Below are 13,399 nucleotides of genomic sequence, written 5' to 3' on the forward strand. Positions count from 1 at the left end.
GGTCATGCCATCCATTTGTGACCAGAATGCCCAAATGCACAAATGACATATTTTGATACTTGGATCCCACCAACTCAACTCATACCCATGCATCTGGTGGGCCACAATATTTCTTCATGTTTTGATGGGATAGGGCCCACGATCTCTACCTTTTTTATGGGGCAAGCCCATCTTTTTTACACCCATGCATAGCATGTATCAAGAATGCTACACTGCATAGAAATGGTATTCCCACACCCTTATTTAAAATTTGTCATTGACTGTGTTTATTCTGTTTTTTTTTTAACATGTATTTTTTGTATTTAATTTCAGATATAAGAACATTTTGGTCTTTTATGAGTTAAAAAAAATCTATTAAGGGTAATTTGGTCACAAATTGATGGCATGACGTGATTTGCAAAATTCACTCAAAGTGATGACTCTATTTGCAAATTAGAAAACTCTTTTGCAAATAATGGCTAATTTGCAAAATTCACTCAAACGTGATGACTCTATTTGCAAATTAGAAAACTCTTTTGCAAATAACGGAAAGTAGAAGACTTCTTTTGCAAAAACCCCTAAAAAGAAACACGAAAACATCTTGTCGTTTTGTTTTCTTCATCGTTGTGTTTACCAATATGGATTCCCAATTGTTTTTCTTGTTTCTTTTTTTGTTTCTTTTTTTTTCACCTTCTAGGTTTTCTAGTGTTCAAGGATCATTCGGTCCTTCCCTCCTTCTCTTAATGACCCACCGAGGCGTTGGCTCTTCGGCATAAAGTCATGGGTTTGCTCCATGTTGACGAGTGTTCGAATCCCGCCCCCGACTTACCTTATACACGTGGTGAGTGGGTCGTTGCGTGTATCCGTAGGGACTAGTCCTACTTCCGAAGGGGGTGGGAACAACCTGCATCATCAAAAAAAATAGTAAAAAAGATTAGAATAATAAATAAATAAAGGCTATCGATATTAGCACAACCAAGTTTTGATAACTGCACTAACAATAATTGTCTTTTATTATTTAAACAGCTGTCTGTCGCGGGTTCTTAGTTCTTACAGTTCCCAAACAGCTTTCAAAAGTCAACCAAAAATAAAAGACAAGCTGAGTTTGTGTAATTATTAAAAACAAGGTAGTGCCAAAATCAGCAACCTAAATAAAATAAAACAAAATAGGAGAAAAAGGTCGAATTTCAACAGCTTGCTTGGTTTTTGAGATCGACTTCTCATCAAACTAGCGAAAGAAAAATCTTCAAGAAATCACAGATTTCCATTTATTCCTCCCTTGCAAGTTTCTTGAATCAAAATTCCTGCCTTTAAAACAAATCTATTTCTTAATCCCCTTCAAAACCCAAAACCAAGAAAACTCTCCTACCCTTCCAACCACTCTCCCAACGACATTCCAACTATTTCTTCATTGCTTTTGAACAAATCCTCGAGAACCCATACCTTCGATTTCTTCATGTTAGATTAGGGTTCTTGAGTGGATAATGAAGATTTTCTTGTGGGTTTTTCCTATTCTCCTTGCTCTTCTCTTCCTTTCAGTTTTTGGTGCTGAGGAGCTCGAGCAGGGTCAGCAGACAGAAAGAATTTCAGGTGGGTTTTGTGCCCTATTCGTTTTTTCCTATTCTGATTCGAATTTTGAATATAGTTCTTGGGTTTTCTTTTTTGTACTTGGTTTTATTTCCCCCCTTTTTACTCATAGCTTTCAATTCCCAATTTGGTTTAAGTTTGTTGTTTCTTTTAATGTAGGATGATGTCTCTTTAATTGCTATATGGGGTTTAAATTTGTGATTTTGTTTTGGTTTAACTTGTACTGTGTGTGATTTACTTTATTTTGTTTGAATTGGACTTAGTTTTTTTAGGGTTCAGTTTCTTCTTGCTATTAAAAAAATGGTATCTGGTTCTTCATAGTCATCGTTTGAGATGAAATTTATGAATTTTACGCAGATATTTTTCTGGACATGTTATCCTGTTTTCCTTGGTTCCAATTTATGGGCCTATTATTGGGATTTCTTTTCTTTTCCTTTTTTTCATTGTAATAATTTCTCGGTAGAATTTCAGTTATTTATTTTAATTTTATGGCATTGTTTGGGAATTTATATTGGTCGTCTGTAGTTTGGAATTTAGGGATTGAGGTTGAGTCTTTGTCTGGTTTATGGTTCTACTTCTTTTGTACTATGGATCAGAACGCTTGCAATTTGGACCGAATGCCGTGGCCATGGTGTTTTTAAGCTTCCATTTGGATGGAGATTCATGTGGACTTTATTTTGGGAGTTGCTGCCTGTGAATTTTCCAGAGGGTATCTCTAGTTTCTTTGGTCTAGGACGGGGGCCAAAGACAATGTAGAACAAAAACTTGCAATGCCAATGTTATAATTTACAACCTAGCATTTGGTTCTCTCTACCTTTCATTTAGAGTTTATCAGTTTTGGGGTGAAATTTGAGGATGAAGATTACTTAGATCTGGTTTGGGTTCATCATTGTTGAAATTTGGGTTTGCAAGTCATGAATTTTGTGTTGATTCGAGTGTTCATTGTGCTTTATAACACCATCGAATTAAGATTCAGTGGGTTTGTTAGAACTTGTTTGAAATATTTAGTTGCAATTTTATATTGAAGCACACAAACTTCTGTTAAATCAATAACCAGGGTTTTACTGAAGAAATTAAGAGAGAAAAGTACAATAGTTAATTATGGGAATGAGGCACAAAACAGGCCTTTAGGTTTTTTTAGTTCTTAATGTTTAATTTGGTTCCAATTTTGAGTTAAAATTTTGTTATCTAAATTAAATGTTGGACCCTTGTTCACTTTTAGTTGCAATCTGGGATTCATGATATTTGGGTGTTAGGTTTATTATAATTTCCAATGCATTTACAACAAAATCTGTGACGCCAACGTTGTGGCAACCTTTGTGGAGAGACGTATGCACCTACAGATTGATTAGTGGAAGGATTTTGAACGTGAACCTCGCTAAAATTGCCAAATCAAATGGCAATAGTGCACGAACTAGTGAGGAGCTGATTCTTCAACAATTAATCTTAATTTTGAGGTCATGATGTTCAAATGCATGTCCAGATTTAGGTTTGATTAACCTCATCCATCTAATATCACAACGGTTTACTCTTTCCTTTCATTCTCATTCTCAGCCCCCTAAACCTAACCATAACCCACCTCTATAAGTCTGACCATTCTTTCTATTATTGGTCATTCTCTTCTCTCCCATCTTCAACCAATGCAGCAAAACAGTAAACAAAATCGCCAATTCCCTAGATTTCTCTGCCTAAGTTGTAAATCCTAACCCGACGGCTACACCCAAAGCCACCAAATTGTACATTAAATCCTTCCCAAGTATATATTTTTTCCTATTCTCATGTGTTTTTCCATTATTTTGTGGTTTTTAAAGGTTTTCGATCGGCTCCAACCAAATTGCCAAGTCTGTGGGAAAATAGAAATCCTATTTAAGTTGAACTCAGAAATCAATGCTGATTTTTAATTTGATTTTGCGTTTTTAATACTGCTCGTTACTTTATCACTTAGGATTAGAATTTAAGGGTTCACGCTGACTTGGCTGGTTTCCATCTTCAGTGCACTCAGAATGAAAGTTCAAAACTAATAGAAGCTTTTTAAATGGCAGGATTGGTTTGGAGATTATACGATGGGAAACTTTATGTTTTTATCAGCTTTCTCAAAAAACTTCAATATGCACATTTTCTGATTATAAAGAGGATTATCTACTTAGCTTTGTCAATTGATGGGTTACTTCTTGTAATATACTATAATACATGCCTAGATTACCATGCCCTAGTAGGGATGATGATAATTTCTGCGCAGGATTATTTACATGTTCTGTCAAGGTCACCAATTTACATAGGTATTCCTCATTCGAATTTTGTGTCGGAATACTTTTTTAATGGTATCTGTGTCAGAATACTTTCTGATGTGCTCTATAGTTGTAGTAATCCTGTGTTTTTTTTCCAAATATAGGGAGTGCTGGTGATGTTCTGGAAGATGATCCAGTTGGAAGGTTGAAGGTGTTTGTTTATGAGCTGCCTAGCAAATACAACAAGAAGATCCTTCAGAAGGATCCTAGATGCCTCACTCACATGTTTGCTGCAGAGATCTTCATGCATCGTTTCTTGTTGTCCAGTCCCGTCCGAACTCTTAATCCCGAGGAAGCTGATTGGTTTTACACCCCTGTATATACTACTTGTGACCTAACTCCCAATGGGCTCCCATTGCCTTTCAAATCCCCACGAATGATGAGAAGTGCCATACAGCTGATTTCTACAAATTGGCCTTACTGGAACCGAACTGAAGGAGCAGATCACTTTTTTGTTGTTCCTCATGACTTTGGCGCCTGCTTTCACTATCAAGTAAGAACTTCACCTTTTATTATTATTATTATTTTGAATGATGAGTAAGAGCTTCTCCTTTTACTGCATTTTTTCAGAAGTTTTGGGGAAGATTTGAATGTGAGACTGTTTCCATCCTTTATGCGTCATTAACTAGATGAGAGGGATTGCGACTTATTCCCTACTGTAACTGCCCAACTGTTGTCTTGTAGCCTGGTTCATGTCAAGTTCGCTATCCCCCTATTTTCATATTTTCATAATTATGTATTTCCATTTTTATAGGAAGAGAAAGCTATTGAACGGGGGATTCTTCCCTTGCTTCAGCGTGCTACTTTGGTTCAGACTTTTGGGCAACGTAATCATGTTTGTTTAAACGAGGGTTCAATTACAATCCCCCCATATGCCCCTCCACAGAAGATGCAAGCTCACTTTATTCCTCCCGACATTCCTCGGTCCATCTTTGTCTACTTTCGTGGTTTGTTTTATGACATGGGCAATGATCCCGAAGGTGGTTATTATGCAAGGTATAGTTCTCATAAGCATTTGGAACTAAACTACCTTAATAAAATTACTTAAGAAGATGTGTTCTTTTCAAATGTATCTTGTGCTTGTTAAATTGTATTTGCATTGTTTCATCTTTCATGACCCTTTTGTCCATTTCTTGTTTTACCTTACAGAGGTGCACGGGCATCAGTATGGGAAAACTTTAAGGACAATCCACTTTTTGATATCTCCACGGATCATCCGGCAACTTATTACGAAGACATGCAACGGGCTGTTTTCTGCTTGTGCCCTTTGGGCTGGGCCCCATGGAGTCCTAGATTGGTGGAAGGAGTGATATTTGGGTGCATACCAGTGATCATAGCGGACGATATTGTGTTACCTTTTGCGGACGCGATTCCATGGGAAGAAATTGGTGTCTTTGTTGCTGAAAAGGATGTCCCTAACTTGGATACTATCCTAACCTCAATATCACCAGAGGTGATATTAAGGAAGCAGAGACTTCTTGCTAATCCTTCAATGAAACAGGCCATGTTGTTCCCTCAACCGGCTCAACCAGGAGATGCTTTTCATCAGATATTGAATGGGCTTGCTCGTAAATTGCCACATGATAAGAGTGTCTACTTGCAACCAGGGAAGAAGGTCTTGAACTGGACTGCGGGTCCAGTAGGTGATCTGAAACCTTGGTAGAGGCATCTCAAAATTACAGATATCGATCATTTCCTTATCTTTCAGTACATGTTTCCACCTATTGAAGCTGTATCATTACAACCAAGGTTCTGGCTGTCATATAAAGTGTATTTTTTTTTTCTTTTGAAACAGTTAGATTATAATTTTGGTCAAACTGCAGTCATCTAAAGTGTATTTCAGTGCACTGTGTACTTTGGCCATCAGATGGTTGTAATTTGATTTTTGAATGTTAATATCTTACTTTCCATTTTATCTGAAAACTTGATAAACTATTGGTGCACGGCCCTTTCTTAAATTGGCATTGTTTGTGGTTATGCATGATTCAAGTAACTTTTTAAGTAAGATCCTATCTGTCTGTAGTCACTCTTTTCTATGGTGACACGATCTGAGACTTATTCATAAGATAGGGAATAGTAAAACCCTATACTTTTGAAACTCAATCCTGCCATTGGATCGTGGGCTAGGAGAATTTGAATGGGAATGAATCTAGGGTTAGAACACTGCCCGTTCTAGCAATGTTCAGGAAATCAATTTAAAAGATAAAAATTGAATCCAAGAAAGATAATAAAGAAAATATCTTACTTAGGGAATGGATAGATGCTATGTCGCATCAGTACAGACACGAGTGTCAGAATTCGACACGGGTATCGGGTGTCGGATTCTGCAAACCTCAAAAAGGACAATTTGTCGATTCGCCAAAATATTTCAATCAATTTCCAAATTTTAATTTTATATAATAATATGAATATAATAAGTAATATATTGAGAATTCTTATGGGTTAAGTAGATATAATATTTTATTTTCATTTAAGAAACGTACGATTGTAATGGGTAAAGCTCAAAGCATGCAGTAATTGTAAAGTTGTGGCCATAGTATTTAAGGGAAAAAAGAAAAGAAAAAAGAGATCAAGAACTGTATTAGAGAATCATGAAGTATTGGAATCCATGACGTGTCCGACACGGATTCTTCTAATATTTAGAAGAATCCGTGTAACATGGGATAGATGGTAGAGATAAAAGTTAGCTTCACATTAACAAGTCAAAGTGAATCACTCCAATGGATTTAGGGTCCACAACTTAGGGCTCAAGCTATCACACCTTTAAAAAGGAAACATCTAATTGTATGAATAGTACAATTTACTATCACACCTTTAAAAAGGAAACATCTAATTGTATGAATAGTACAATTTACTATCGAATTGTAAGATTCAATCTAAAATCGCAAGATTCATACAAATTAGGATTCAGTCATGGGATTCAAATTAAAATCTATAAGATTTTATTTGAATCGTAATATTTTCAAAACAATGCGTATGACCATGTACTGGTCGAAAGTCAAGAGGAGTTGATAATTGGGAAGAATACCGAGAACCCAGGAGAAGGATTGCATCTGTTTCCTATTCATTCCAACTAAAACACATAATTCAAAACCTTGGACTTAGGGAAGCCTTGCCATGTTCTGGAGCCTAGTTACACTTTCCTGACTCAAGACTCAGCTGAGTATGTTCTAACTTCTAACATGGAAAGAAAAAACTGTAGCGACTCTAGTGATTTTGTATGACACATCCAAAGATTTAGCCAATTTAGAAAGGAAACACAGCTGAGAGGATCCCAACCAAGTTTTCTTGGTGAGTTGCTGAGAAGCTGCTAAGTTGAACTTCAGACATTTGTTTGGTGGCATGAGTTATCCATTGATCATTCAGCAAAAAAGTGAAGAGGGTGAAGTGGCTAAAAATTGGGGCAGAGAACAAAGGCGATTTTGGAGCTCCCTCCCTAGGTCGATGGAAACCCTAGGGAGGGACGCGATTTCTTCTCTCTCTCTCTCTCTCTCTTGATGGGCAAGGGAGGTGTTGGTGGCCGGATGATGCTCGAAGTTGGGTAGATCTCGCAGCGGATGCAACAATGGTGGCTATAGGTGCGGAATGGCCGGATCTAGATCCGAGTGGGCCGGACTTAATGGCGAAAGGATCGGATCTGGATAGGGTGGATGGAGAAAGTGGGCTGATGAGTTGTCGGAAGTGGTGGACGCAGCGGGAGTATGAAAAAGGGTGGCCAGATTCGGGGGAAAAGGGAGGAGGTTGGATGTGGAGGTTGTGGTGGTGGTGGTGGAGAAAAAGTATGATGGAAGATGAGGACGACGGTATTGAGACGACCGGTTATTCCAAACCCTCTCCTCCCTCTTTGAAACGCAGAAGGCACGCGGGATGTCAGAAATAGTGCGGCGGGTGACCGCTTTGGGAAGCCGTGGGTCGCCCGATCTGGGGGCTGTGTTGAGTGGTGGAGGTGATGGGTAGCCGGAGATACCATTAGGTGGTTTGTCGTCTGGAGTTTGGGGGGTAAAGATGGGGTTTGATCGAGGTGCAAGGTTGGGGCTAGAAGGGGTGGGGTGGTAGGTTAGATTAGGTATTTTGGATTACAGGTAGTTAGATGGAGTGGTGTGTGCGATGGTTCGAAAGGTAGTGGTTGAGGAAGGAGGTAAGACTAGGGTTAGGTGGAAGGTAGGATAGGGTTAGGATTTTAGGGTTTGGTGGAAGTGAAGAGGAAGAAGTTAGGGTGAACAATGGTGGTCTCTAGGGTTAGGTGGAAGGAAGGGTAGGGTTAGGGTTTTAGGTTCTGGAGGCCGCCGAAGATCGGATTCAATGGATTAGCTATCGTGCACGGTTAGGGGCGCACAATAGCTTCAGGCCTTTGAGCAGAATTTTTTAAAATTGAATTAGCTGGCTAGAAAGTGGTGGAGCAGTCTGTGTGACGTGAGAGGTCACATCTATGAGTTGATGGGGCCCACAAATATGGCACTTTTTGTTGGATTCGATTCAATTGACACCAGTGGGCAATGTAAAGGAAAGGAAGGGGGAATGGTGAAGGCACTCTCGGTTGCAATAGTAGATGAAGAATTCGAAAGGGAAGTGAAATAGTTATTCGGCAGGGTGGCAGCGCATGAAAGTGTAAACCTCACTGTAGCAGTTGACCCAGAAGATCACTTCTTTTGGCTTTTTACTGGCCTAGGAGTATGCTCCTAGCCATCCTTAATTGGTTCTATGTAATGCAAGTAGGGACCCCTGGTCCCCAATGTAATTTTATAGTATCAATGAAATTGTCAATTTTCCAACAAAAAAAAAAAATTCAGCTAAAAAGTGAAGCTATCATTGTTAAGGCTAGCTTCTCCACTTGTATTATACTGAAATATAATTAGACATAGAATGTTTTATTAACTGCACTTGTATCATTTATCTTAGCCCAGATGTTTATTCTTTTCCCCTTCCTTTTCCAGTCTCTACTTTTATAGGGATTTGAGTAACTTCCCGTTTTTATCAATTTTGGCAGCCCCTGATATAGCAGGTAACCCTTTTATCTGATTTATGCAACCAGAACCTTTGATATCAGTTTCTGAAGCCAGCATTTGATCAGAGCAAGGTTTCTTTCCTTGAGTGCTCTCTCCTCAACTCCCTCAACCAAGCTTAAGGAATTTGTCAGTGCAAATCATCTCATCTGTTTGAAACCCATATTGCTGTCATGGGATCGTTTAGACATTTGTGGGTTGATCATGACCCAGCAGACTGCGAATTTATTGCCCGGAACTTTTTTCCATCTAAAACCAATCACTATCTGTTCAGTTCAAATTTTATATAGTGAAGTCTATTAGATATTATCACAGAACTCTACATCTTATGAATACTAACTAAGAATAGTATCTAGAACAGCACTATAAACACTTGTGGGTTTCACTTCCTAATCGTTCCTTTAATCAAAACAATGCCTAGGATCACTGCTGATTTTATTTTGTGCTGAATTTATAAACATGAGACACTCTAACAGAGGCTATTGAAGTGCCACAAAGCTTGATTCATGTCTAATGATACTTGCAACACTTGCAAGTATAACCACTGTTTTTTTTTTTTTGAAAGGGATAACTAAATTTATTCAAAAAAAGAAGAAAACAGGGATTACAATTCAACGTCATCAGGGCAGAGGTCGCCTAAAGAGAATTCCAGATATTTTTTTCTGAAATGGTGGGATTTTGTTAGAAAGCACACGACCGAGAGGGCCGAAGGCGGCAAAAATACAATGGAAAGAGAGGAGAAAACTGCCAATACTACAAATTTTTTGTTGGGGTGAATCAATATCTAGGGCCGATCTCAATGCGCTCTCACGAGCAAGTCGATCCGCATCCCCATTTGCCAATCTCCTAACATGGAGGAATTGGACAGAGTGACCCTCTACACGATCACGGATCTCATCAACTACCTCTAAAAATCGCGGAGGAGTAGGAGATCTTCCATTCATCCATCTGATATCATTGAGGGAATCACCCTCCACACTAAGGTTGTCCAAGTCTTTGTCTGCTGCCAATCTAATTTCCTGGAGAGCCACGCTAACTTCTGCTTCATTAGAGTCCTTAATACCGATCGGCCCATAGAAGGCCCACTTTGTTGACCCATTATACCATCTCTAGAGTCCTCCATTTTTTTATTTTTTTGTAAAGAAAGTTCTCACATTTCAATTATGGATAAAGATGTAAATGGGCCGGATTCAGATCATGTGACCAATATTTATACTCAAATGTAAGTAGTCCCACAATAGACATTTAATTTGTTCTTTAATCTTGGACGGTCTAACCCACAATCCAAAACCCTACAATGGCTGGATCCGATTTGGTAGGATAAAACCCTAATCGGATCCAAGCAGATCATCCCCATTGGCTTTCGATGGCCAGGGATTCAAACGATTGTCATTGGAATCAAAAGATTGTCATTGCGATAGATGTCAGGGCTGAGTTAGTCATTTTGAACTTGGTGGAAATGAGTGGCCCATATAAAAACAAAGAAAGCAAAAAAAGAAAAAGAATATGCTAGGGACACACGCTTCAGATAAGTCTGTCCTGCCCCAATCTCCACTCTACACATGACATGGCACTCCACCTTGGATGGTCCATTGTTCCCATATCTCACCAATCAAATGATCCTAGCCATTCGATCAATGAACTTCAATAGATGATTAAACATAAAACAAATGTGCCCATTGATCAAACGGCTGAAATTGCCCAATTGGGTGCTGTATTCGAGCAATGCAACATCCATGTTGGGCCCCACTGGATGACCAGATCAAACACAAAAGAGGACTACAAATTCAAGTGGTTTGCACAACCAGCTTCCTTTTTCTCATTTAAAAATCTAGCATCCTTCTCTCTAAGAGGAGAAGATAAGAGAAAGTTCCAAAAAAGATCAGTAAGGCTTGTGTGGGAGTATGGTAGCCACATTTCCATCTACATAAACCAGTTATTATCTTTCACATATCATATAATTACTACTCTTCTCTTCTTCTCTTCTAATCTCTTCTTCACCTTCCAACAGGAAAAGGGAGAGAAGAAAAAGGAGCTGTTGAGAGCTATGGCTCTTCAACCAACAACAAGGCTCAAAACCAACACCTTTTCTCCCTTATCACCCCTTGGCCATGCTGGCCTTAGGAAACCTTCTGATCCATTTGCTCTGAAATCAAGCTACTTTTCTACTTCTCTGCATCTCTTGCTCTCCCCTCCTTTAAAAGCTCTCTCCACTGCACCAAAATTCTCCATGCGAGTCGCTTCTAAGCAGGCCTACATTTGTCGAGACTGCGGGTCTTCTTCTTCTTCTCCATCTCTTCTATTTGTGGGTATATATAGTTCTGTTTATGAATTATAATATAGTTCTTTTGTTCTTGTTTTTCATGTAGGTATATATACAATGACAGGACACCCTTTGAGAAGCAACCTGATAAGTACTTCTGTCCTGGTAACCTCATTTCTCCCTTTAATTATCATCTCTAGTCATGGGTTTCTCTGTTTTCTGTTTGTTCTTAACATTTGGGAAATGGGTTTTTTGGTTTTTTTTTTTTTTGAGGATTTGAAATCTTCTTTGGATTTTTTTTCTTTCTTTTTTTAGCATTTATTTTTTATGTGGATGAATTCTTTTGTGGAAAAACAGAATCCCATTTGTAAAGTTAAATTCTGTGGTAGATTTATGTACTGCATCTTTGTAGAATGGTACTTAAATGCAATAAATAGTGTTATTAGTTTCTTAAATTGTTTTGTGGAGAAGCTCCATTACTGTCTTTTAGGCAGAACCCAAGTCAAGGATTGAAGATTTTTTTTTTTTTTTTTGAAAACTAAAATTAACAGTATTTTATTAAATCAAAAGAGAGGGACAAGATGTCCTAGTACATCCACACAGGTAAGAGATCGGCATAATAAGCCTATGAATGATCTAACGAATTACAAAAATTTACAGTTGTTTCCGTTGCATTGACCCCCCTCTTTAGCCAGTGCATCCGCCTCAGAGTTGGCTGTTCTCCTCCGGTGGACCGGACAAGTTGAGGGTGAATACGACGGACCAGATCCCGAATCTCGTCAATAATGTGGTTTAATCGCCAGGGCCCACCTCCATTGTTACAAGCTCAGGATATAACATTCGAGAAGTCCCCCTCGACAATCAGTGGCCCTAAGTTGTAATTAGTGTACCATCTGAGCCCAAAGAGCAACCCCCTCGCCTCAGTCAAGGATTGAAGATTCAATTAATTCTGTAATTTTCCATGTCAAATTTTCCCCTTCTCCATTTTAAACTAACCAAATGTGGTAGGGGCCTGCCAAAACATCAGTTTTCCCATCAAAGAATTTATTTAAACTAAGCCAATTAGATTTTAAGTGCTTTAAATTTAAATTGGGTTCTTTACTCATCTTTCTAGGTGGTGTCAGATGATTTCAATTAGATAAGAAATGATCTTAGAATTGGGTTATGAAGAAGATTATGCACTGTATGACCTCTGTGCTGTGTCTCATGCAGTTTGTGGTGCTCCGAAACGAAGATTCCGGGCTTACGAACCTGCCATAACAAAGAATGCTAATGACACAGATGTTCGTAAAGCTCGAAAGGCGGAGCTACAGAGGAACGAAGCAATTGGGTACTACTGTTTATCTTCTCTTCTACTAGAAAGTACCAAAACGGAACAACTAGTTCCTACAATTTATTTTTGAATATTCCTAATCCTATGTTGCTCAGGCATGTCATTTGGATGGAGTGCCCATGAATTTTCAGGCCATGTCCATCCCATACACAATCTGGAAAGAAACTCATTTTCTTTTCAATTTCTAACCAATTTCACATGTGAAGTGGTGGGGATAGAATCAAACAGAACCCAAGTATTGAATCAAAAGATAATGTGAAAGAATAAGAGAACTCACAATAGGATAGTCCTTTTCTTTTCAATGTCTAACCAATTTCACAGCTTAAGTCGTGGGGATAGAAAACCAAACAGAAACCAAGTATTGTGAATCAAAAGAAAAATGTGAAGGACATAAGATTTCTTTACCCATTGTTTAATCTCTACCTCTTTACCCATTGTTTAATCTCTGGAAACCCTTCTTAATAGATAGGTCAATGTGGGCATGGATTGAGGTCTATTAGAAAGCTGCCTTAGAAACTCATGGAGATGGATCAGAGGACTGTGATGAACAATCTTTGATCAAACTGTTTTTTTAATCATGCTAACAGCCTTATGAATTTAAAGAGTAATTGTTGTACTCTATTAATTGCAGATCATGAATTTAAATTGTGCTACCATTCCTCTGATTTGATTCTCTTGTAGTGCAGTCAAGCTTTGCCCATCGCCATCGTGATTGGTATCGCAGGGCTGGCTGGTTTATACTTCTACATCAACAGTACATTCTAGTGCAACATCAAGACCAGCATGAAGACTTGCAAGGCTTTTCTTTTTCCTTTTTTTGTTCCTCCTGTGCCTGTTCGGGCTTAATAGAAGTGTTCTTATAATTGATATGAGTTCTTTTTTTTTATTGGTAACTAATATGAGTTCTTATCCAAAACTGTAGTTCTGCTTCCATTCTTCACTAGCT

At 38.5% G+C, this 13,399-nt stretch overlaps 2 protein-coding genes across 2 annotated transcripts; both read left to right on the forward strand.

Annotated features, from left to right (window-relative positions):
- The first annotated feature begins 1,170 nt into the window (after window positions 1–1,170).
- LOC143860580 (putative beta-1,4-xylosyltransferase IRX10) lies at window positions 1,171–5,797 on the forward strand. The gene is made up of 4 exons (XM_077371289.1): window positions 1,171–1,569; window positions 3,959–4,347; window positions 4,609–4,850; window positions 5,004–5,797. Exons 1-4 carry the CDS (start codon window positions 1,464–1,466, stop codon window positions 5,515–5,517), a joined length of 1,251 nt encoding a protein of 416 aa, XP_077227404.1. The 5' UTR covers window positions 1,171–1,463; the 3' UTR covers window positions 5,518–5,797.
- A 5,008-nt stretch (window positions 5,798–10,805) lies between these two features.
- On the forward strand, window positions 10,806–13,384 carry LOC143860442 (Rubredoxin-like superfamily protein). The gene is made up of 4 exons (XM_077371091.1): window positions 10,806–11,131; window positions 11,227–11,285; window positions 12,333–12,450; window positions 13,140–13,384. The coding sequence occupies exons 1-4, from the start codon at window positions 10,905–10,907 to the stop codon at window positions 13,216–13,218; spliced, it is 483 nt and encodes a 160-aa protein (XP_077227206.1). The 5' UTR covers window positions 10,806–10,904; the 3' UTR covers window positions 13,219–13,384.
- Window positions 13,385–13,399: the final 15 nt, after the last annotated feature.

This window comes from Tasmannia lanceolata, unplaced genomic scaffold, assembly GCF_043159265.1.
Source record: "Tasmannia lanceolata isolate RefF3 unplaced genomic scaffold, GAP_Taslan_0.1 ptg000037l, whole genome shotgun sequence".
Taxonomy (NCBI): domain Eukaryota; kingdom Viridiplantae; phylum Streptophyta; class Magnoliopsida; order Canellales; family Winteraceae; genus Tasmannia; species Tasmannia lanceolata.

Bases quoted from the DNA above. Each gene is read 5' to 3' on its own strand.
- LOC143860580 (XM_077371289.1), top strand. From the start codon at position 1,464: ATGAAGATTTTCTTGTGGGTTTTTCCTATTCTCCTTGCTCTTCTCTTC. The intron at 1,570-3,958 runs GTGGGTTTTGTG...TTCCAAATATAG, and splicing joins GCAGACAGAAAGAATTTCAG to GGAGTGCTGGTGATGTTCTG. The intron at 4,851-5,003 runs GTATAGTTCTCA...TTTACCTTACAG, and splicing joins GAAGGTGGTTATTATGCAAG to AGGTGCACGGGCATCAGTAT.
- LOC143860442 (XM_077371091.1), top strand. From the start codon at position 10,905: ATGGCTCTTCAACCAACAACAAGGCTCAAAACCAACACCTTTTCTCCC. The intron at 11,132-11,226 runs GTCTTCTTCTTC...TTTTTCATGTAG, and splicing joins TACATTTGTCGAGACTGCGG to GTATATATACAATGACAGGA. The intron at 12,451-13,139 runs GTACTACTGTTT...CTTGTAGTGCAG, and splicing joins CAGAGGAACGAAGCAATTGG to TCAAGCTTTGCCCATCGCCA.